Consider the following 25,285-nt stretch of genomic DNA (forward strand, 5'->3'; position numbering starts at 1 on the left):
TCTCTCTCTGCCTGCCTCTCTGTCTACTTGTGATCTCTCTCTGTCAAATAAATAAATAAAATCTTTAAAAAAAAAAAAAGAAAATTCAGAATTGTTCTTTCACTCTAACAAGGAAAGAAAGAGCAGGGCACATAACTTCTAGTGAAATATTTCCAGATATGATCTTGCTCACCCTACCAATAGGAACATGATTTTATTAACACAGATACAGTTGTTAAGATATTCTGGGATGCTAAAAAATTATTCCTTTCTTCCCTCCCCTGGTAACAGTGTTCATGTGCCTATTCTAGGCCCCTTAAACTAAAATTATACAGTATTTGTTCTTTTTCATCTGCTCACTTTACTGAGCAGGGTTCATCCATGTGGTAGCACCTGTCAGAATTTCATTCCTTCTAATGGCTGAAATATAAATATGTAATTTCACACCTACAATTATCATCAGGCTTCCTGATATCACTGATTACATAGCGATGCCAAAGTTGGGCATGTCCACATCTGCAACGTATGTGAAAAAGAAGATGTGAGCAGAAACAGGTGGAGAGATAAGTGGTGATGGATTCATCGCATCAGGGTATCAACCAGCTTGAATTCCTCAATTCTGCTGCTTTAGTCTGAAAAGAATTTGCACCGCCCTGGGATCAGAATGAAGATATAATTGTTCAGTTAATGAAGAGCTTTGGATATTGATTCTCCAGAGGTACAGAGACTATAAATTGTGACAGCCTCGCTCAACAGCCCTGCCCCAGGAAAGAAATAGCATATCTGTGCCTCACCCTGATGATGATCTCTCTTGCCGATCACTCCATCCCTTTCCTCTTTCTACAGGTGGAGCACCTAGTCTCCATTATCCAGCATCTAGCAGAGATGTCCTGTATCATTCCACAGTGATGTCATCTGGGTAACCTGATGTCCCCTAGTTAGTGTTTGGAAGTGAGGGCATATATTTTACTACAAGTTTATCCAGTAGAAATTGTGAGGAGTACATGTGGAATCAAGACATCCATTTGCTTCCTGCCTGTCTTCTATTTTCTTGACTTGTTTCCTTGTACCTTTCCTCCAGTCCCCAAATAGTTATCATTCTGTCAGTTTCTTTTTTCTTTCTGCAAGGAGAAAGACACTTTTCCTTCTCAGCAGGAACATGCACATTTGCAAATAGAATGATTGTTATTATAACAACATTTGCTTAATCTTTCTACTGGTTTCTGGGAGTTGGCTTGGGCAGTTTCCCTGTATCTTCCAGTTGTGGGTTTTTTTTTTTAAATTTTTTATTTTTTTCAGTATAACAGTATTATGTTTGCACCACACCCAGTGCTCCATGCAATCCGTGCCCTCTCCAATACCCACCACCTGGATCCCCCAACCTCCCATCCCCCGCCCCTTCAAAACCCTCAGATTGTTTTTCAGGGTCCATAGTTTCTCATGGTTCACCTCCCCTTCCAAATTCCCTCAACTCCCTTCTCCTCTCCATCTCCCCTTGTCCTCCATGCTATTTGTTATGCTCCGCAAATAAGTGAAACCGTATGATAATCAGTTGTGGGCTTTTAACATACTGTTGTATTATCTCTTTTGCCAGACTGTGAGGTCTCTGCAGAAGGGAGTGGAGATCCAGACAGTCTCACTACCCATTTTTTCTAGTGAAGTTACCAAATTAAAGAATAGTCTAATTTAGAAAATGATGATTCCTCAACCCTTTCCAGAATTAACAAATATTGACTCACTGCTTTTTTCACTTTAGATCTTTTTTCAAAATAACAAAATAATATGCAAAGAGAAGGCATCTCTCCATTGGACATTTTCCTTTCCCAACAAGGTGCTTGTGCTTGGTGATACTCCTGCTGCTTGCCTAGGGGCTGACATTTCATTTTCTTGTTGCCATCTCATTTCAGTCAGATTCATCAACAATATGGAACCCAGAAATGAAACAGACATTTTAGAATTTCTTCTACTGGAACTGACAGAGGATCCAGAATTGCAGCCCCTCGTCTTCAGCCTGTTCCTGTCCATGTACCTGGTCACTGTCATGGAAAACCTGCTCATCATCCTGGCTGTCATCTCTGACTCCCACCTCCACACCCCCATGTACTTCTTCCTCTCCAACCTGTCCTTTACTGACATCTGCTTAAGCACAACCACTGTCCCAAAGATGCTAGTGAACATCCAAACGCAGAACCAGAGCATCACTTACACAGGCTGCCTCACACAGGTCGGCTTTGTCCTGGTTTTTGCCAGTTTGGATAGTTGTATTCTTTCAGCAATGGCTTATGACCGCTATGTGGCCATTTGTTATCCACTAAGGTACACAGTCATTATGAACTCCCACCTCTGTGGCCTCTTGATACTTCTCTCCCTGTTTATTAGCATTGTGGATGCCCTGATGCACAGTCTGATGTTGTTGCAACTGACCTTCTGCACAGATCTTGAAATCCCTCTCTTCTTCTGTGAAGTTGTTCAGGTCATCAAGCTTGCATGTTCTGATACCCTCATCAATAACATCCTGATATATTTTGCAACTAGCATATTTGGTGGTATTCCTCTGTGTGGAATCATTTTCTCTTACACTCAGATAGTGTCCTCTGTTTTGAGAATGCCATCAGCAGGTGGAAAGTATAAAGCTTTTTCGACCTGTGGGTCTCACCTGTCAGTTGTATCTTTGTTCTATGGGACAGCTTTTGGGGTGTACATTAGTTCTGCTCTTACTAATTCTTCCAGAAACACGGCAGTGGTTTCCATGATGTACACTGTTGTCCCTCAACTGATGAATCCCTTCATCTACAGCCTGAGGAACAGGGACATGAAGGGAGCCCTGAGGAAACTCATAAATAGAACACCTTCTCTTCTGTGACTGTGTCGTCCGAATGGACTGGGGTTTCTAGAATGAATCAAAGTGACAGAAATATTGGGTGAGCCAGAATGTCTGATTCCTGCATCACCAAGTTCTAGAATGACTAGAGAACTTAATGGGTAAGTTCATCTTAACTTTGGGTTGAAACTTGATTTGTTCTTTGAATAGCTCTGTGATGTTTCAGAAACAAATTCCATTATCAAGCTCAGTTTCTTTGGTCAGGTCCATAGAGCTGAACCTGAGGGAGGTCATACAGTGATTTTTGGAGGATATTCCAGGAAGAAGAAAAGTGAAGAATGTGGATGGATTGTGGAGAGGATCCAAATAAGTCTGTAGTCACAGAGACATAATACTGCCAATTCCATACATGCAGTTTGAAAGTAAGCCTACTATGAAACATGGGAGAAGCGGATCTTTTACACCTAATTTGGTAATTTACAAGAGTGGTCACTGGTAGACTGTGTCTCTGCAAAGGCACCATCAGCATCTACTACACTGTAGTAGTTTGAGATGATGGTGAAACAATTTATCTTAATTAATTAGTGAAAAAAGCTTTGTTTCTGCTAAAAGAAAGTAACCCTGGCTCTAATGGGCACGAGCAATAAAGATTGTTAATTCTTTTTTTTTTTTTTTACAAGTTTTAATTTTAATTCCAGGTAGGTAACACACAGTGTTCTGTTAGTTTCAGGTGTACAATATAGTGATTCAATGCTTCCATACAACACCCAGTGGTCATAACAAGTGCCCTCCTTCATTCCGATCTCCTGTTTCACTCACCCACTTCCCCTCTGGTAACCATCAGTTTATTCTCTAAAGTTAAGGAGTCTGTTTCTTGGGTGGCCTCTCTCTCTTTTTTTCCTCTTTTGCTTATTTGTTTTGTTTCTTAAATTCCACATACAAGTTAAATCATACAGAATTTGTCTTTCTCTGACTGAGTTCACTTAGAGTTATACTCTCTAGCTCCATTCATGTTGTTATAAATGGCAAGATTCCATTTCTCTTTATGGCTGAATAATACTCCATTTTATATGTCTGCTTGTATATGTTATATATAGATATATAATGAATATTATACATACACAGTGGAATATTCATTCATATACATATATGGAAATATACGTATATATACGTGTGTATGTGTATATATGTGCATATATATACACATACATATGTATATAGATACATGATGTCTTCTTTATCCATTCATCTATGAGAGGACACTTGGGCTGCTACCATAATTTGGCTATTGTAAATAATGCTTCAGTAAACATAGGAGTGCATGTATACCTTTGAATTCGTGTTTTTGTATATTTTGAGTAAATACCCAGTAGTGTGATGACCAGATCATGGGGTAATTCTATTTTAACTTTTTGAGTACCCTCCATACTGTTTTCCACAGTGGCTGTAGCAGTTTGCATTCCCTCCAGGAGTGCATGAGGGGTTCTTTTTCTCCGCATCCTTGCCAACACCTTTTGTTTCTTGTGTTGTTGATTTAGGAATATTGTATTCCTGATAACTACTTCAGAGGTAGGGAATGTAGAGGTAAACTTATTTATTTTTCCATGTGGTGGGTTTATCTTGGGCTGGTTCCCCTCATGGACACAGATGGCTGCAACAGATATGAGCATCTTATCCTGATATGATACCTGGAGACAAATCTGACTGTTGAACTCTGGCTTTGTTGTTGCTTGACGTTGCATTGAGTCATGCAGAATAAATGCCCTTTAGTCTATTCCCTGAGAATAGGATTCTACTTAATCTAATTCTTGGTTTGGGGAAAATGATTACTGATCATATGGAATGTAACTCTTGCTGGGAAGTCCACCCCCATAAGCATTACAAACACTTAGGACAATGCCTGACAACTAGCAAGTATTCCACAGGATTTAACTGCTATCATTGTGTTCCATATCTTACAGGTCTTTAAAAAAAAAAGATTGATTTATTTATTTGAGAGAGGGAGAGCATGCACCTCTGCGTGAGAGCAGGGGGAGGGGCAGAGAATCTCAAACAGATTCTCTGCTGAATGGGGAGCCCACTGTGGGGCTTGATCTCGCGATCCCGAGATAACAACCTGAGTGGAAACCAAGAGTTGACTGCTTAACCAACTGAGCCACCCAGGCACCTCTCTTTTATGTCTTACACAGCCTATGTATTCTTAAGTCTTGTAACTCACATATTTTTTTTTACCACTGGTGTCAGCAATTTGTTTTGTTATATTTATCAATTGACTTTTCTGGTCTGAGTTTAAAAAAAAAGGACAAAGGTTGATCTTATTTGCTTAGAAACCTCATTGGTCTTTTATTTATTTATTTTAAAGATTTTATTTATTCAGTTGACGCGGAGAGAGGGAGTGCACAAGCAGGGAAAGCAGGAGAGGGAGAAGCAGGCTCTCTGCTGAGCAGGGAGCCAGAGGCGGGGGCAGATGTCAGGACTCTGGGATCATGATCTGAGCTGAAGGCAGATGTTGAACTGACTGAGGCACCCAGGGGCCCTCCATTGGTTTATTTATAAGAATATATCTGAGCTTTTATTGCTGTTTCCTACATATCTCTGATGGGGAAACATAATTGAATAAAATTAATTGTATCATTAATGTCATAGAGATTGGGTGCAGTCTTAGGGCTATAATGCAAATATTTTAATGTCTTTATTTTTTTTAAGATTTTATTTATTTATTTGACAGAGACCACAAGTAGGCAGAGAGTCAGGCAGAGAGGGAAGGTAAGCAGGCTCCCTACCAAGCAGAGAGCCTGATGCGGGGCTCGATCCCAAGACCCTGGGATCATGACCTGAGCCGAAGGCAGAGGCTTTACCCCACTGAGCCACCCAGGTGCCCCTAAGCGTGTCTTTTTATAAAGTTATTCTGCAGAGAAATGCTTTTTTTGTTTGTTTGTTTGTTTGTTTTTTGACAAGGAGATATTGAGTGTAAGAGTAGAGAAAAGGGAAATTGTCACAATTAGGAGCATTTCTTTCCTCATAAATGCAGGAAACAAGGTCTATAAGTTAGAATCACCTTTTCTGGGAGGGGGTTAAACAGTGGCGGTCTCTAGAGAATCGGAGTTGCTGGAGAACCTGTTGTTACTGGACGTTGAGGCATGGTTTTATTTTCAGCACCACATCTGAGAAACAGCTCCCTGCCCTGGCACTGGTAGTGTCTGTAGTGTGAAGGTTCCTCCATTGAAGCTCACAGCACAGCCACGTGGATAAATAACCTGAGACCTTTGTTCACACTGAGGTTTCCCTGGCTCCAGCAAGAATGACTGACTTTGAATCTCTGGGGAGACATTTGAGGGATGTGCATGCACGTCTTTTTGTTTTTTTTTTAAAGATTTTATTTAATTATTTGAGAGAGCTTGCTAGCAAGAGAGCACAAGCCGGGGGAGGAGCAGAGGGAGAGGGAGAAGCAGACCCCCCCTGAACTGGGAGCCCCATGTGGGGGACTCAATCTTGGGACCCTGAGACCATGACCTGAGCTGAAGGCTTAAGTGACTGAGCCACCCAGGCATCTCTGTGCACTCATTTTTACACTCAGAACTAAATTTGAGAATCTTTTTTTTTTCAAAGCATGACCCATTTTAATTAAAAAAAAGAAATGGAAAGAGGGGTGCCTGGGTGGCTTATTCAGTTAAATGTCTATTTTCAGCTCACGTCGTGACCCCAGGGTCCTGGGATCGAGCCCTGCATTGAGATCCCTGCTCAGCCAGGAGCCTGCTTCTCTCTCTCCCTCTGCATCCCTTCACTCACGCTCTCTCTACCTCTCCCTCTGCATCCCTTCACTCACACTCTCTCTACCTCTCCCTCAAGTAACTAAATAAAATCTTAAAAAAAAAAAGGAAAAGAATAAAAAGCTTATGGGAGGATGTATTCCCCGTTAGGAAGATGGCAGATCTCTCTTCAGTTTTGCTTTTTAATGTTGTATATACTTAACAGTGCATAAAATCTACCTGTAGCTTTGAAAGAATAGTCACATAATAAGAACATTTCACTTATCCAGGGGTTAAGAAGAACGATGCCATCACCCTAGGAACTATTTGAGTGATCTGCCACTCACATCACCCTCTTCTTGTTCTAGGTGCAAACACTTTTGACTTGTTTACTTATTTTCTTTGAAGTTCTTCTTTTGGGTTGAATTCTATGAAATTTCAAGTATTCGGTCATATTTGCCCTATGAAACTGGCAGTGGAATTAAACATCGTCCTCTTATCATCTGATACATGTTCCTGTTCAATTTATAAATCTGCCTATTTTCAAACTTGTTAGAAGTTTAATATGATGTATGAATTTTCATCTTAAGTGTTTTTCTCATTATTGTACTTTGATATTTAATCATGTTGGGCATATAAATAAATAATTTGTTTCCATTCCTCTGTGTTTTTACATGCTATATGGTGAGTTTTCAAAGTAGGTATCCTCTCCAATATTGATGGAAATTTTGTTTGTAACTAGTTTTCTGTTACTATGAATAACCTGTTGGAATACTCTCATATATATCCCTTGATGGAAATAAGAGAGCCAATTACACACGTGAGAAGGTCCTGATAATCTATACCATATCAATATACTTTCAAGGATACTGATAACCTGGTGGGAGTAAAAATAATTTATTAATTGGCATATCTTATTGTTATGTGGCTGGGCGTCTTCACATATTAACTTCCTTTTATTATTTATAAATTTTTAATTTAAATATTTTTAAAATTTAAACATTTTTCATTCCAGTATAATTAATACTATATTGTATTAGTTTTGCTATACAATAGAATGATTCAGCAGTTTTATACAGGACTAAGTGCTCATGATGATAAATGTACTCTTCATCCCTCTCACCTATTTTACCCATCCCTCCACACACCCACGTTCTGGCAACCAGCAATTTATTCTTTATATGTAAGAGTCTGTTTTTTGGGGGGTTTTTTTTTGTGTGTGTGTGTGTTTGTGTGTGTGGTTTTTTTTTTTTTTTTGGTCTCTTTTTTTAGATAAGATCTTATGTATGTATTTATTTGAGAGAGAGCAAGTAAGAGAGCATGGGCAGGGTGGGGAGAGGTAGAGGGAGATGGAGAACAGAGTTCCTGATGTGGGACTTGATCCCAGAATCCTGGGATCATGACCTGAGCCAAAGGCAGACGTTTAATTGACTGAGCCACCCCGGTGCCCTGTCTCTCTTTTTCTTTGATGATTTGTTTTGTTTCTTAAATTCCACCTATCAGTGAAATCATGTGGTATTTGTCTTTCTCTGACAAATCTTGCCATGTTGTTGCAAATGGGAAGGTTTCATTCGTTTTTATGACTGAGAAATACTCCATTGTATGCATATACCATATCTTCTTTTTTAAAAACATTTTTTTAAAAAGATGTTGTCTATTTATTTGACAGAGATCACAAGTAGGCAGAGAGGCAGGCAGTGGGGGAGTGGGGAAGCAGGCTCTCTGAGCAGGCTCCCTGCTGAGCAGAGACACCCCCGATGCGGGGCTTGATCCCAGGACCCTGGGATCATGACCTGAGCTGAAGGCAGTGGCTCCAACCTACTGAGCCACCCAGGTGCCCCTATATCACATCTTCTTTATCCATCCATCCATCTATGAATGGACACTTGGATTGCTTCCATAATCTGGCTATTGTAAATAATGCTGTAATAAACATAGGTATATATATATATATAAATGTACCTATATATATATATATATAATATTTTTGAATCAGTATTTTTGGATTCTTTGGGCAAATACCCAGTAGTAGAATTACTGGACCATATAGTAATTCCATTTTTAATTCTTTGATGAATCTCCATATTGTTTTCCACAGTGGCTGCATCAGCTTGCATTCCTACCAGCAGTATGTGAAGCTTCCTTTTTCTCCACATCCTTACCAAAACCTGTTTCTTGTATTTTTGAATTTAGTCATTCTGGTGTGTGTGAGGTGATCCCTCATTGTGGTTTTGATTTGCATTTTCTTGATGATCACTAATCATCAGATGTTGATTATCTTTTCATTGTCTGTTGTCCATCTGTATGTCTTCATTGGAGAAATGTCTGTTCATTTCCTCTGTCCATTTTTTGATTGGATTATTTTTTTTTCTGGTTGAGTTGTATAAGTTCTTTGCATATTTTGGATACTAATCCCTTATCAGATGTATCTTCTCCCATTCAGTAGGCTGTTTTTTGTTCTGTTGACTGTTTCCTTAGCTGTGCAGAAACTTTTCAATTTGATGTAGTCCCAATAGTTTAATGTTGCATTTTTGTATTTATTTAAATTCAGTTAGCCAAGGTATAGTACATTATTAGTTTTTTTTTTCATTTTGAAGTTCTTTTCTTTTTTTTTTTTAATTTTATTTTTTATAAATATATAATATATTTTTATCCCCAGGGGTACAGGTCTGTGAATCACCAGGTTTACACACTTCACAGCACTCACCATAGCACATACCCTCCCCAATATCCATAACCCCACCCCCCCCTCCCAAACCCCCTCCCCCCACCAACCCTCAGTTTGTTTTGTGAGATTAAGAGTCACTTATGATTTGTCTCCCTCCCAATCCCATCTTGTTTCATTTACTCTTCTCTTACCCCCTCAACCCCCCATGTTGCATCTCCTCTCCCTCATATCAGGGAGATCATATGATAGTTGTCTTCCTCTGATTGACTTATTTCGCTAAGCATGATACCCTCTAGTTCCATCCACGTTGTCGCAAATGGCAAGATTTCATTTCTTTTGATGGCTGCATAGTATTCCATTGTGTATATATACCACATCTTCTTTATCCATTCGTCTGTTGATGGACATCTAGGTTCTTTCCATAGTTTGGCTATTGTAGACATTGCTGCTATAAACATTCGGGTGCACGTGCCCCTTCGGATCACTACGTTTGTATCTTTAGGGTAAATACCCAGCAGTGCAATTGCTGGGTCATAGGGTAGTTCTATTTTCAATATTTTGAGGAACCTCCATGCTGTTTTCCAGAGTGGTTGCACCAGCTTGCATTCCCACCAACAGTGTAGGAGGGTTCCCCTTTCTCCGCATCCTCGCCAGCATCTGTCATTTCCAGACTTGTTAATTTTAGCCATTCTGACTGGTGTGAGGTGATATCTCATAGTGATTTTGATTTGTATTTCCCTGATGCCGAGTGATATGGAGCACTTTTTCATGTGTCTGTTGGCCATCTGGATGTCTTCTTTGCAGAAATGTCTGTTCATGTCCTCTGCCCATTTCTTGACTGGATTATTTGTTCTTTGCGTGTTGAGTTTGATAAGTTCTTTATAGATTTTGGACACTAGCCCTTTATCTGATATGCCATTTGCAAATATCTTCTCCCATTCTGTCAGTTGTCTTTTGGTTTTGTTAACTGTTTCCTTTGCTGTGCAAAAGCTTTTGATCTTGATAAAATCCCAAAAGTTCATTTTTGCCCTTGCTTCCCTTGCCTTTGGTGATGTTCCTAGGAAGATGTTGCTGCGGCTGAGGTTGAAGAGGTTGCTGCCTGTGTTCTCCTCGAGGATTTTGATGGATTCCTTTCTCACATTGAGATCCTTCATCCATTTTGAGTCTATTTTCATGTGTGGTGTAAGGAAATGATCCAATTTCATTTTTCTGCATGTGGCTATCCAATTTTCCCAACACCATTTATTGAAGAGGCTGTCTTTTTTCCATTGGACATTCTTTCCTGCTTTGTCGAAGATGAGTTGACCATAGAGTTGAGGGTCTATTTTTGGGCTCTCTATTCTGTTCCATTGATCTATGTGTCTGTTTTTGTGCCAGTACCATGCTGTCTTGATGATGACAGCTTTGTAATAGAGTTTGAAGTCCGGAATTGTGATGCCACCAACTTTGGCTTTCTTTTTCAATATTCCTTTGGCTATTCGAGGTCTTTTCTGGTTCCATATGAATTTTAGGATTATTTGTTCCATTTCTTTGAAAAAAATGGATGGTACTTTGATAAGAATTGCATTAAATGTGTAGATTGCTTTAGGTAGCATAGACATTTTCACAATATTTATTCTTCCAATCCAGGAGCATGGAACATTTCTCCATTTCTTTGTGTCTTCCTCAATTTCTCTCATGAGTACTTTATAGTTTTCTGTGTATAGATTCTTAGTCTCTTTGGTTAGGTTTATTCCTAGGTATCTTATAGTTTTGGGTGCAATTGTAAATGGGATGGACTCCTTAATTTCTCTTTCTTCTGTCTTGTTGTTGGTGTAGAGAAATGCAACTGATTTCTGTGCATTGATTTTATATCCTGACACTTTACTGAATTCCTGTACAAGTTCTAGCAGTTTTGGAGTGGAGTCTTTTGGGTTTTCCACATATAGTATCATATCATCTGCGAAGAGTGATAGTTTGACTTCTTCTTTGCCGATTTGGATGCCTTTAATTTCCTTTTGTTGTCTGCTTGCTGAGGCTAGGACTTCTAGTACTATGTTGAATAGCAGTGGTGATAACGGACATCCCTGCCGTGTTCCTGACCTTAGCGGAAAAGCTTTCAGTTTTTCTCCATTGAGAATGATATTTGCGGTGGGTTTTTCATAGATGGCTTTGATAATATTGAGGTATGTGCCGTCTATCCCTACACTTTGAAGAGTTTTGATCAGGAAGGGATGCTGTACTTTGTCAAATGCTTTTTCAGCATCTATGGAGAGTATCATATGGTTCTTGTTCTTTTTTATTAATGTGTTGTATCACATTGATTGATTTGCGGATGTTGAACCAGGCTTGCAGCCCTGGAATAAATCCCACTTGGTCGTGGTGAATAATCATTTTAATGTACTGTTGATTCCTATTGGCTAGTATTTTGGTGAGAATTTTTGCATCTGTGTTCATCAAGGATATTGGTCTGTAGTTCTCTTTTATGATGGGATCCTTGTCTGGTTTTGGGATCAAGGTGATGCTGGCCTCATAAAATGAGTTTGGAAGTTTTCCTTCCATTTCTATTTTTTGAAACAGTTTCAGGAGAATAGGAATTATTTCTTCTTTAAATGTTTGGTAGAATTCCCCCAGGAAGCCATCTGGCCCTGGGCTTTTGTTTGTTTGGAGATTTTTGATGACTGTTTCAATCTCCTTACTGATTATGGGTCTGTTGAGGCTTTCTATTTCTTCCTGGTTCAGTTGTGGTAGTTTATATGTCTCTAGGAATGCATCCATTTCTTCCAGATTGTCAAATTTGTTGGCTTAGAGTTGCTCATAGTATGTTCTTATAATTGTCTGTATTTCTTTGGTGTTCGTTGTGATCTCTCCTCTTTCATTCATGATTTTATTTATTTGGGTCCTCTCTCTTTTCTTTTTGATAAGTCTGGCCAGGGGTTTATCAATCTTATTAATTCTTTCAAAGAACCAGCTCCTAGTTTTGTTGATTTGTTCTATTGTTTTTTTGGTTTCTATTTCATTGATTTCTGCTCTGATCTTTATGATTTCTCTTCTCCTACTGTGTTTAGGGTTTCTTTCTTGTTCTTTCTCCAGCTCCTTTAGGTGTAGGGTTAGGTTGTGTACCTGAGACCTTTCTTGTTTCTTGAGAAAGTCTTGTACCGCTATATATTTTCCTCTCAGGACTGCCTTTGTTGTGTCCCACAGATTCTGAACCGTTGTGTTTTCATTATCATTTGTTTCCATGAATTTTTTCAATTCTTCTTTAATTTCCTGGTTGACCCATTCATTCTTTAGAAGGATGCTGTTTAGTCTCCATGTATTTGGGTTCTTTCCAAATTTCCTCTTGTGTTTGAGTTCTAGCTTTAGAGCATTGTGGTCTGAAAATATGCAGGGAATGATCCCAATCTTTTGATACCGGTTGAGACTTGACTTAGGACCTAGAATGTGATCTATTCTGGAGAATGTTCCATGTGCACTAGAGAAGAATGTGTATTCTGTTGCTTTGGGATGAAATGTTCTGAATATATCTGTGATGTCCATCTGGTCCAGTGTGTCATTTAAGGCCTTGATTTCCTTGTTGATCTTTTGCTTGGATGATCTGTCCATTTCAGTGAGGGGAGTGTTAAAATCCCCTACTATGATTGTATGATTGTCGATGTGTTTCTTTGATTTTGTTATTAATTGGTTTATATAGTTGGCTGCTCCCACGTTAGGGGCATAGATATTTAAAATTGTTAGATCTTCTTGTTGGACAGTTCCTTTGAGTATGATATAGTGTCCTTCCTCATCTCTTATTATAGTCTTTGGCTTAAAATCTAATTGATCTGCTATAAGGATTGCCACTCCTGCTTTCTTCTGATGTCCATTAGCATGGTAAATTCTTTTCCACCCCCTCACTTTAAACCTGGAGGTGTCTTCGGGTTTAAGATGAGTTTCTTGTAGGCAACATATAGATGGGTTTTGTTTTTTTATCCATTCTGATACCCTGTGTCTTTTGATTGGGGCATTTAGCCCATTAACATTCAGGGTAAGTATTGAGAAATATGAATTTCGTGCCATTGTATTGCCTGTAAGGTGACTGTTATTGTATGTTGACTCTGTTTCTTTCTGATCTACTACTTTGAGGGTCTCTCTTTGCTTAGAGGACCCCTTTCAATATTTCCTGTAGAGCTGGTTTGGTGTTTGCAAATTCTTTCAGTTTTTGTTTGTCCTGGAAGCTTTTAATCTCTCCGTCTATTTTCAATGATAGCCTAGCTGGATATAGTATTCTTGGCTGCATGTTTTTCTCATTTAGTACTCTGAATATATCATGCCAGCTCTTTCTGGCCTGCCAGGTCTCTGTGGATAAGTCTGCTGCCAATCTAATATTTTTACCATTGTACGTTACAGACTTCTTTTCCCAGGCTGCTTTCAGGATCTTTTCTTTGTCACTAAGACTTGTCAATTTTACTATTAGGTGACGGGGTGTGGACCTATTCTTATTGTTTGAGGGGGGTTCTCTGAACCTCCTGGATTTTGATGCTTGTTCCCTTTGCCATATTGGGGAAATTCTCTCCAATAATTCTCTCCAACATACCTTCTGCCCCCCTCTCTGTTTCCTCTTCTTCTGGAATCCCAATTATTCTAATGTTGTTTCGTCTTATGGTGTCACTTATCTCTCGAATTCTCCCCTCGTGGTCCAGTAGCTGTTTGTCCCTCTTTTGCTCAGCTTCTTTATTCTCTGTCATTTGGTCTTCTATATCGCTAATTCTTTCTTCTGCCTCATTTATCCTAGCAGTGAGAGCCTCCATTTTTGATTGCACCTCATTAATAGCTTTTTTGATTTCAACTTGGTTCGATTTTAGTTCTTTTATTTCTCCAGAAAGGGCTTTTATGTCTCCCAAGAGGGTTGCTTTAATATCTTCCATGCCTTTTTCAAGCCCGGCTAGAACCTTGAGAATCATCATTCTGAACTCCATATCTGACATATTACCAATGTCTGTATTGATTAGGTCCCTAGCCTTTGGTACTGCTTCTTGTTCTTTTTTTTTTGTTGTGAATTTTTCTGCCTTGTCATTTTGTCCAGATAAGAGTATATGAAGGAGCAAGTAAAATACTAAAAGGGTGGCAACAACCCCAGGAATATATGCTTTAGCCAAATCATAAGAGATCCCAAATCGTGAGGGGGAGAAAGGGGATAAAAAGGAGTTCAGAAGAAGAAGAAGAAGAAAAAAAGAAACTATTAAAAAAAGAAAGCCGATAAAAAATATAAAAAGGAAAAATATATATATATATATTAGATAAACTATTTAAAAAACGTTAAAAAAAGAAAACGGTAAAAGTTTACAAAATCTAGCAGAAGAAGAGAAAAAAAAATTGAAAAAGAGAAAAAAAAATAAATTAACTGCAAGGCTAGAGAATCATGGGGAGAAAGCCATGAGTTCCATGCTTTGCTTTCTTCTCCTCTGTGAATTCTGCCGCTCTCCTTGGTATTGAAACTGCACTCCTTGGTAGGTGAACTTGGTCCTGGCTGGGTTTCTCGTTGATCTTCTGGGGGAGGGGCCTGTTGTAGTGATTCTCAAGCGTCTTTGCCCCAGGCGGAGTTGCACCGCCCTTACCCAGGGCCGGGCTGAGTAATCCGCTCAGGTTTGCTGGGTTTGCTTTCGGGGCTTTTGTTCCCTGAGTGCTTTCCGTAGAGTCCGGAGGACGGGAGTGAAGATGGCGGCCTCCCGGTCTCCGGCCCGGAGGAGCCGAGAGCCCGGGGCCCCACTCCTCAGTGCGCCCTCAGAGAACAGCGCCCAATGACTCCCGTCACCCTGGCCTCCGGCCGCGCTCCGAGCTGACCGAGCCTGTGACCGGTTCAAGGTAACCCTGAGTTTAGAGCTCACTCCTCTGCTCTGTCTCTGTAGCCGGCTTCCCTGTTCTAATACCGGTAAGCTCTGCGACACTCAGACACCCCAGATCCTTCTGTGACCCTGTGGGACCTGAGGCCGCGCTGACCCCGCCCGGGCTTCACCCCAGTTAAGCCTCTGGAGCGATGTCCCTCAGCGGAACAGACTTTTAAAAGTCCTGATTTTGCTCCGTTGCTCCGCCGCTCGCCGGGAGCCGGCCCCTCCCCCGGCGGTCTATCTTCCCGTCGCTTTGGATTCACTTTTCCGCCAGTCCTACCTTGCAGAAAGTGGTTGATTTTCTGTTTCTGGAATTGCTGTTCTTCTTCTCTTCAATCTCCCGTTGGATTTATAGGTGTTTGCAATCTTTAGATAAGCTATTTAGCTGATCTCCCGCTACCTGAAGTAGTCTCAGCCTGCTACTTCTCCGCCATCTTGACTCCTCCCCCGCCTCTGCCCATTTCTTGATTGGATTATTTGTTCTTTGGGTGTTGAGTTTGCTAAGTTCTTTATAGATTTTGGACACTAGCCCTTTATCTGATATGTCATTTGCAAATATCTTCTCCCATTCTGTCAGTTGTCTTTTGGTTTTGTTAACTGGAAACAGTGATTCTTAAAAGAAAAACTTTCTTTTAAAATATTTATTTATTTATTTATTTATTTAACAGAGAGAGAGAGAGAGAGAGACAGAGAGAGAGAGCTATCACAAGTAGGCAGAGAGGCAGGCAGAGAGAGAGGGGGAAGCAGGCTCCCCGCTGAGCAGAGAGCCCAATGTGTGGCTCAATCCCAGCACTCTGAGATCATGACCTCAACTGAAGGCAGAGGCTTGACCCACTGAGTCATTCAGGAACCCAGAAGAAAAACCTTTGAGAGTTCCCCATTTTATAACAACTCAGCTATATTTTTACCTGTATTATTTATATCAATATATACAAACTATATTTTCATAACTAGAATTGATATCAGACTTACTGATGTCATTCATTGGATAGAAATCCCTTCATTAATACCTAAACAGAGAAGACTGAAATTCAGTCATAGAAGAATGGTGTGTCTATATTTGCAAAGTATTTGAAATGGAGATGAACAGACCCAAATGTACATGAGGTACACCTGGTCTTGTAAGGTCAAGAAAGGACCACCCTGAATTCCACTGTTCTATAGAGTGCTGGTCTTTAAGGATTTACACTGCCTTGGGATGTCTGTGACAGAAAAATTGCTTAGTTAATGAGGAGCTTTGGAAATTGAACCTCTAGGGATACAGACACTGCAATCTGGCTGTGACCGCCTCATTCAACATGAAGAGTAGTAAGTAACACACCTAAGCCGCCTCCCATAGGCACTCCCTCTTGCTCAGGTGCCCGGGTCTCACTCAATCCCTCTGCCCTTCCTGAGAGCATATCTTCCATAAGGTTCATCAGAAATGTCAGTCATCATTCCAGTCTGATGCCAACCAGGTAACCTAATATCCCTTACTCAGTGTTTGGAAATGGGAGCAAATATCTTACTACAGGTTCATCTGGGGCAGCTGTGAAAAGAGCACATATACCAGGTGATTGAAACCAAGTCACTCATGGTCCTCCCTCCTGTCTTGTCTTCATATGTTTCCTTGGGCTTTTTGCCATCATTCCATTTACTAATATCTTTTCACTCACTTGTATGACCAGGACCGTTTCCTCCTGAGTACAAATTTGCCTTTTAGAAAACACAGCTGTTGGGGTTCTTGGGTGGCTCAATTTGTTAAGCATCTGCCTTCTGCTCAGGTTATGATCCCAGAGTTCTGGGATTGAAACCTGCATCAGGCTCCTTGCTCAGTGGAGAGCCTGCTTCTGTCTCCCTCTGCTGCTCCCTGTGCTTATGCTCTCTCTCAAATAAATGAATAAAATCTTTAAAAAATAAAGTTTTAAAAACGTGACCATTATAAAATTTTCTGGCATTTATTTATAATCTTGTAGTGGTAAGAGGTCAGGAAGTTTGGAAAAACTTGTTTCTTGACATATCTATGTATTATCTCAGTTGTCTGACTCTGAAGTCTATAGAGATCCAGACAGAATCTTTTTATTTTTAAAGATTTATTGATTTATTTTAGAGGGAGAGAGCATCTCAAGCAGACCTCCCACTGAGTATGGAGCCCAAAGCAGGGCAGGATCTCACGACCCTGAGTTCATGACCTGAGCTTAAACCAAGAGTTGGATGCTTAACTGACTGTGCCACCGAGGTGCCCCCCAGAGAGAATCTTCAGGTGACTTCCTAGTCCGTTTCTTTTTATAAAATTACCAATTTTTTTTTCAGAAGTAAACATTATTACTGAAGTGTAACATACACAAAGAAAGGTACACTAATTGATGACTTTTCTTAGAGTGGAACAAACCCACATAACGTCTAAGTCTGATCAAGATATTAAAAATTGTAAGTTGTTCACATTCTGCATATCAGTTTATTTTTTTTATCTTTTTAAAAAGAGATTTTATTCATTTGAGAGAGAGAGAGAGAGAGCACGCGTGAGCATGAGCAGGGGGAAGGGGCAGACAGAGGGAGAGGGAAAGAGAAAAGCCTGACATTGGGTTCAATCCCAGGACTCTGAGATTATGACCTGAGCTGAAGTGAGATGCTTAACTGACTGAGCCACCCAGGCACCCCTAAAATTACTGAATATTTTAAATAAACAGAGCATCATAAACAATGTAATTTTTAAAATGACTATCTGTTAATCCTCTTCAGATTTAACAGTGGTTGATTCTCTGCAATATCAGCTTCAGGTTATTATTATTATTTTTTTAATTTAATTTTTTAAAAAAATTTTTATTACTTTTCAGTGTAACAGTATTCATTGTTTTTGCACCACACCGAGTGCTCCATGCAATCCGTGCCCTCTCTAATACCCACCACCTGGTTCCCCCAACCTCCCACCCCCTGCCCCTTCAAAACCCTCAGATTTTTTTTCAGAGTCCATGGTCTCTCATGGTTATTATTATTTTTTAAAGGTTTTTTTATTTATTTTATCTGTCAGAGAGAGAGAGAGAGAGAGAGAGAGCACAGCAGGGGGAGAGGCAGACAGAGGGAGAAGCAGGTCGCCTGCTGGGCAAGGAGCCTGATGTGGGACTCTGATTCCAGCATTACCTGAGCTGAAGGGAGACACTTAACTGAGACATGTAGGCATCCCAGGTTTTTATTATTCTTAAAGAAACAGAATAATATACATGCAGAAGTCATCATCTCTTATTCCTCCCTATTAGTCTCCATCCCATCCCAAGATGGTTTTTGCCTCTAGTGGTGCTTGTCCTCTTCTTCTAGAAAACACACATTTGATTGACTCCATCTTTCCATCAGATTCATCAACAACATGGAACCCAGAAATGATACACATGTTTCAGATTTCCTTCTCATGAGAGTGACAGAGGATCCAGAACTGCGGTTCCCCCTATTCATCCTGTTCCTGTCCATGTACCTGGTCACCATCCTGGGAAACCTGCTCATCATCCTGGCTGTCAGCTCTGACTCCCACCTCCACACCCCCATGTACTTCTTCCTTTCTAATCTGTCTATTAATGACATCTGTTTAAGCACAACCACCATCCCAAAGATGCTGGTGAACCTCCAAGCACAGAATCAGAGCATCACTTATGCAGCCTGCCTCACCCAGGTCGGCTTTATCCTGGTTTTTGCAAGTTTAGAAAGTAGTCTTCTTGCAGTAATGGCCTATGACCGCTATGTGGCCATTTGTCATCCACTGAGGTACACAGTCATTATGAACTCCCACCTCTGTGGCCTGCTGGTTTTACTCCCCCTGTTCATTAGCATTGCAGATGCCCTGATGCACAGTCTGATGGTGTTACAACTGACCTTCTGCACAGACCTTGAAATCCCTCTCTTCTTCTGTGAAGTTGTTCAGGTCATCCAGCTTGCATGTTCTGACACCCTCATCAATAACATCCTGATATATTTTGCAACTAGCATATTTGGTGGTATTCCTCTGTGTGGAATCATTTTCTCTTACACTCAGATAGTGTCCTCTGTTTTGAGAATGCCATCAGCAGGTGGAAAGTATAAAGCTTTTTCGACCTGTGGGTCTCACCTGTCAGTTGTATCTTTGTTCTATGGGACAGGTTTGGGGGTGTACATTAGTTCTGCTCTTACTAACTCTTCCAGAAACACGGCAGTGGTTTCAATGATGTACACTGTTGTCCCTCAACTGATGAACCCCTTCATCTACAGCCTGAGGAACAGGGACATGAAGGGAGCCCTGAGGAAACTCATAAATAGAACACCTTCTTTTCTGTGACTGTGTCGTCTGAATGGACTGGGGTTTCTAGAATGAATCAAAGTGACAGAAATATTGAGTGAGCCAGAATGTCTGATTCCTGCATCACGAAGTTCTTCTAGAATGACTAGAGAACTTAATGGGTAAGTTCATCTGAACTTTGGGTTGAAACTTGATTTGTTCTTTGAGTAGCTCTTGTGATGTTTTGAAAATGAGTTCTGATTCCTAAGCCTGGTATTTTTGGTGGGGTCTTCACAAGCTGTCCCAAGGCAAGTGTTATACAGATGCCAAAATGTCAGAAGAGAAGTGGGAAAAGTTGGATAGGTCAGGAAATGATCAAATAAGTCTGTGGTTATAGCAGAGACTTGAGTCTGCCTGATCTCATGGTTTGGGCCATGCTAATTGCACTCTAGAGACAAGCCAAGTATATGACATGGTGTGTATGTAGGGGGAGCTGTTCTTTCATACTCCAGTAATTCCTGAGACCTGTCACTGGTAAGCTCTGTAAGTGCAGGGCAACATCAGCATTAACTATACTCAGTTTTATAATCTGCAAAGCGGCTGTAGTGTGATTATCTCATTGGTTTGAGATGGTCATTAGACCTTTGATCCCGATCAATGCTAAAGCCATCGTATCTACTGAGAGAAAATAATCCTGATTGTAAAATGTCAAAACAATAAATATATTTGTAATTTCCCTGATGATTGGTGATGGTGAGCATCTTTTCATGTATCTGTGGCCATCTATATGTCTTCTTTGGAAAAAGGTCTGTTCATGTCTTCTGACCATTTCTTAAATGGATTTCATTTTTGGGGTGTTGAGTTTTATAAGTTCTTTATAGATTGTGGATATTAACCCTTTATCAGATATGTCATTTGCAAATATCTTCTCCCATTCCATAGGTTGCCTTTTAATTTGGATGGTTTCCTTCCCTGTGCAGAAGCTTTTTATTTATTTGATGAAGTCTCAGTTGTTTATTTTATTTTTTGAATCAGGGGGTATTTTAAAAATAATTTTATGTTCCAAAGTGGTTATACCAATTTACATTCTGATCCACAGTATATGGGTTCCTCTTGCTTCATGTTTTCACCAATACTTTGATTGCCAGTCTCATGGGTGAGGTTACATGATACTACATTATGGTTTTAATGTGCATTTCCTTAACTACTAATGAGATGGAACTTTTTATTAAAGATAGAACATTTTTTAATAGGTTAGTTAGCTATTTAGGTTTCTTTTTCTGTGAAGTGCATGTTCAAATTTTTGCTCATTTTTCTACTGATTTTTTTTTTCCCAACTGATGTGGGTAAGTATATATACAGTTTTTTTTTTTAAGATTTTATTTATTTATTTGACAGAGATCACAAGTAGGCAGAGAAGCAGGCAGAGAGAGAGGAAGGGAAGCAGGCTCCCTGCTGAGCAGAGAGCCCAATGTGGGGCTCAATCCCAGGACCCTGAGACCATAACTTGAGCTGAAGGCAGAGGCTTAACCCACTGAGCCACCCAGGTGCCCCTGAGCTGTTACGGTTTTATCAGTTGCAAATGTCTTCTCCCAGTTTGTGCCTTGTATTTTTACTGAACTCACTGTGTTGTCCTTTGGCAAACAAAAAATCTTAATTTTAACGTAGCTATATTTATTAATTTTTTTCTTTGTGGTTTGTGTTTTCTGTATCATATTTAATAAGTCCTTCCTACTCCAAGTCATTAAGATATCTTTCTGTATTGCTTCTAACAGTTTCATAATTTTGCTTTTCATATTTAAGTCTGTTTAAATTTTTTTTTTATTTAGGGGTGCACCTGGGTGGCTCAGTTAGGTATCCCACTCTTGATTTTGGCTCAGGGCATAATCCTGGGTCATGAGATGAAGCCCTGCATTGGGCTTCCTACTGGATATAGATCCTGCTTGAGATTCTCTCTCTTCCTCTCCCTGCTCTCTCTCCCCTTTCTCTCTCTCCCCTTTCTCTCTCTCTCTCTCTCTCTCTCTCAAAAAAAAAAAAAAAAGATTCTCTTTCTTTTCCTTGCCCTCTTTCCCTTCCCCTCCAAAATTTTTTTATTAGAGCATAGTTGACACAGTTTATTTACATTAGTTTTAAAATCTTAATGCATCTAGAATTATTTTTACCACATAATCAATTCTCTCTGCATCATTTATTCAAACATTAATTCTTTCACTTGCTGATTTGCTTTAAGTTTTCAAATATACATAGATCTACTTATCTCTCTGTTCTGCTCCAATAGTCTATTTGTCTGTTGTTGAACAGTTTTATAAATCCTAATATTTAATATCCGGATAAAGTAAATCCCTTATTTTTACACTTATTCATGAATGCCTTATTTATTCTTAGTCCTTTGCATTTCCCATAAATTTTAGAACTGGCTCATAAGGCTGAAATATACAATTGAGATTTTGATCGGAATTGCACTGAAACTAACTTAAAAAAAAAAGATCTTATTTATTTATTTATTTATTTGAGAGTGGGAGCATGAGTGAGTGAGAGAGAACATGAGCACCAGCAGAGGGAGAGGCAGAGACAGAAGGAGAAGGAGAAACAGGCTCCCCACTGAGCAGGGAAGCTGATGTAGGACTCCATCCCAGGACCCCGGGATCATGACCTGAGCTAAAGGCAGATTTTTAACTGACTGAGCCACCCGGGGGCCCCACACTGAAACTATAGGTCACTTGGGAAAATGATATGTCTTCTAATATGTAAACATGGCATCTGAATCCAAAAACTAATGATATACTATATGTTGGCTAATTGAATTCAAATTAAATAAAGAGAGAAGGACATTTGGGGGATGCGTGTGTGGCTCAGTTGGTTAAGTGTCTGCCTTCAGCTTAGGTCCTGATCCCATCCTGGGATGAGTCTGACATCCGGTTCCCTGCTCTGCAGGGAGCCTGCTTCTCCCTCTACCTCTGCCTGCTGCTCCCCCTGCTTGTGCTCTCTCTCTCTCTCTCTGACAAATAAATAAATAAAATCTTTAAAAAATTATGGAGGGCACATATGGCATGGAGCACTGGGTGTGGTGCATAAACAATGAATTCTGTTATGCTGAAAAGAAATTAATAAAAAATAAAATACATTTGAGAAGGCCTGAATCAGGTTTTATAATTTTTTGTTTTGTTTTGTTTTGATTTCATTTCCCTCACCTCAGGAGACAAATCTAGAAAGACGTTGTTATGGCCAATGTCAGAGAGGTTACTGCCTGTGTTTTCCTCTAGGGTTTTTCTAGTTTCAGGTCTCACAGTTAGGTTTTTAATAATTTTGAGTTTATTTTTTGTGTTTGATCTAAGAGAATGGACTGATTTAATTCTTCTGCATGTTGCTGTTTAGTTTTCCCCACACCATTTGTTGAATAGACTGTGTTTTCCCCACTGAATATTCTTTCCTGCTTTAATTGATCATATGGTTGTGTGTGTCTGTTTTTTGTGCCAGTACTATACCGCTTTGATGACTACAGCTTTGTAATATAATTTGAAGCCTGGAATTGTGATGCCTCCAGCTTTACTTTTTTTTTTTTTTTTTTCTCTTTCAAGGTTGCTTTGGCTATTCAGAATCTCTTGTGGTTCCATACAAATTTTAGGAATTTTTGTTCTAACTGTGAAAAATGCTGTTGATATTTTGATAAGAATTGCAATAAATGTATAGATTGCTTTGAGTAATACAGACATTTTAATAATATTTGTTCTTCCAATCCATGAGCATGGAATGTCTTTCCATTTCTTTGTGTCATCATCAATTTCTTTTGACAGTGTTTTGTAGTTTTCAGAATACAGGTTTTTCACCTCTTTGGTTAAGTTTACTCCTAGGTATCTTATTATTTTGGATGGAATTGTAAATGGGATTGATTGCTTAATTTCTCTTTCTGCTGCTTCATTATTGGTGTATAGAAATACAACAGATTTCTGTACATTGGTTTTGTATCTTACCACTTTACTGAATTCATTTGTCAATTCTATCAGTTTTTTGGTGGAGTCTTTTTGGGTTTTCTATATAGAGTATCATGTCATCTGCAAATAGTGAAAGTTGTACTTCTTCCTTGCTGATTTGAATGCCTTTTATTTCTTTTTGTTGTCTGATTACTGTGGCTAGGACTTCTTCTAGCATACACAGTGAAAGAAACCATGAACAAAACTAAAAGGGAAACTATGGAATGGGAGAATATATTTGCAAATGATGCATCCATCAAGGGTTAGTATCCAAAATCTATAAAGAACTTATCAAACTCAAAACCCAAAACACAAATAATCCGGTTAAGAAACGGGTAGAAGACATGAATAGACATTTTTCCAAAGAAGACATGCAGATGGCTAACAGACACATGAAAAGATGCTCATCATCGCTCTTACTAAGGAAATACAAGCAAAACTACAATGAGATATCACCTCACACCTGTCAGACTGACTAAAATCAGCAACAAGGGAGACCACAGGTGTTTGCAAGAATGTGGAGAAAAAGGAACCCTTTTGCACTTTTGGTGGGAATGCAAACTGGCCCAGCCACTTTGGAAAACAGTATGGAGGTTCTCAAAAAGGTAAAAATAGGGCAACCCTATTTTACAATTACACTACTAGGTATTTAACCAAAAAATGCAAAACACTAAATCAAAGGGATACATGCACCCCAGTATTTATAACAGCATTATTTCAATAGACAGATTATAGAAATAGCCCCAGTATTTATTGATTGATGAATGGTTAAAGAAGATGTAGTGTATACATATATTGGAATATTACTTACCATAAAAAAAGAATGGAATCTTGCCATTTGCAATGACATGGATGGAGCTACAGAGTATAATGCTAAGCAAAGTCAGTCAGTCAGAGAAGACAAATACTATATGATTTCACTCATATGTGGAATTTAAGAGAAGAAAAAACCAAATGAACAAAGTGATTAAAAGAGAGAGAGGCAAACCAAGAAACAGGCTCTTTTTTAAAAGATTTTATTTATTTATTTATTTGACAGACAGAGATCACAAGTAAGCAGAGAAGCAGGCAGAGAGAGAGAGGAGGAAGCAGGCTCCCTGCTGAGCAGAGAGCCCGATGTGGGGCTCAATCCCAGGACTCTGGGATCATGACCTGAGCCGAAGGCAGAGGCTTTAACCCACTGAGCCACCCAGGTGCCCCAAGAAACAGACTCTTAACTACGGAGAATAAAGTGATGGTTACCAGAGGGGAGGTCGGTTGGGGGAGATGGGTTAAATAGGTGATGGGGATGGAGGAAGGTACTTGTGATGATATATGGAATTGTTGAATCACTATATTGTACACCTGTGACTAATAGTATACTGTATGTTATCTAACTGGAATTTAAATAAAAACTTAAAAAGAAATAATGGGAAAAAGATAGTCTCTTCAACAAATGGTGTTGGGAAAACTGGACAGCCACATCAGAATGAATGAAACTGGACCACTTTCTTACACCCTATGCAAATTTCATGATTTTATTTTATTTTATTTTTTTAAATTTATCTTCAGCCTAACAGTATTCATTGTTTTTACACCACACCCAGTGCTCCATGCAATCCGTGCCCTCTCTAATACTTTTACCTGCGCAATTCGGTGGCAAAACTACACCCACAGTATTGGGCAAACATTGCATCTGTTTCCATAGCTTTCATGGATCAAACAGAAAATCTGTAGCCATTTATCAAAAACTTGCTCATGCCACAGAACCCACCCTTGACAACCTCTAGTCTGCTTTCTATCTCTGTAATTATTCTTATTCTAGATACTTCATAGAAGTCATAAAATACATGTTTTTTTGCATTGACTTACTATACTTAGCATAATGTTTTCAAGGTTTGTCTATGTTTTAACATGCTTCAGAACTGCATTCCTTTTTTATGGCTGAAACATAATCCATTGTGTGTGTGTGTGTGTGTGTGTGTGTATTGTGTATGTGTGTTCGTGTGTTCATGTGTATTGTCAGTAATACTGCTATGAACATTGTTAT

General features: G+C 39.5%; 2 protein-coding genes across 2 annotated transcripts; both read left to right on the top strand.

Moving 5' to 3' along the window:
* The first annotated feature begins 1,882 nt into the window (after positions 1-1,882).
* LOC125092760 (olfactory receptor 7G1-like) lies at positions 1,883-2,842 on the top strand. Its single transcript, XM_047717127.1, has one exon. It carries the CDS (start codon positions 1,904-1,906, stop codon positions 2,840-2,842), a length of 939 nt encoding a protein of 312 aa, XP_047573083.1. The 5' UTR covers positions 1,883-1,903.
* Positions 2,843-18,391: 15,549 nt separating this feature from the next.
* LOC125092765 (olfactory receptor 7G1-like) lies at positions 18,392-19,345 on the top strand. Its single transcript, XM_047717141.1, has one exon. The coding sequence runs from the start codon at positions 18,407-18,409 to the stop codon at positions 19,343-19,345; it is 939 nt and encodes a 312-aa protein (XP_047573097.1). The 5' UTR covers positions 18,392-18,406.
* Positions 19,346-25,285: the final 5,940 nt, after the last annotated feature.

Source organism: Lutra lutra, chromosome 1, assembly GCF_902655055.1.
Source record: "Lutra lutra chromosome 1, mLutLut1.2, whole genome shotgun sequence".
Classification (NCBI taxonomy): Eukaryota; Metazoa; Chordata; class Mammalia; order Carnivora; family Mustelidae; genus Lutra; species Lutra lutra.

Bases quoted from the DNA above. Each gene is read 5' to 3' on its own strand.
- LOC125092765 (XM_047717141.1), top strand. From the start codon at position 18,407: ATGGAACCCAGAAATGATACACATGTTTCAGATTTCCTTCTCATGAGA.
- LOC125092760 (XM_047717127.1), top strand. From the start codon at position 1,904: ATGGAACCCAGAAATGAAACAGACATTTTAGAATTTCTTCTACTGGAA.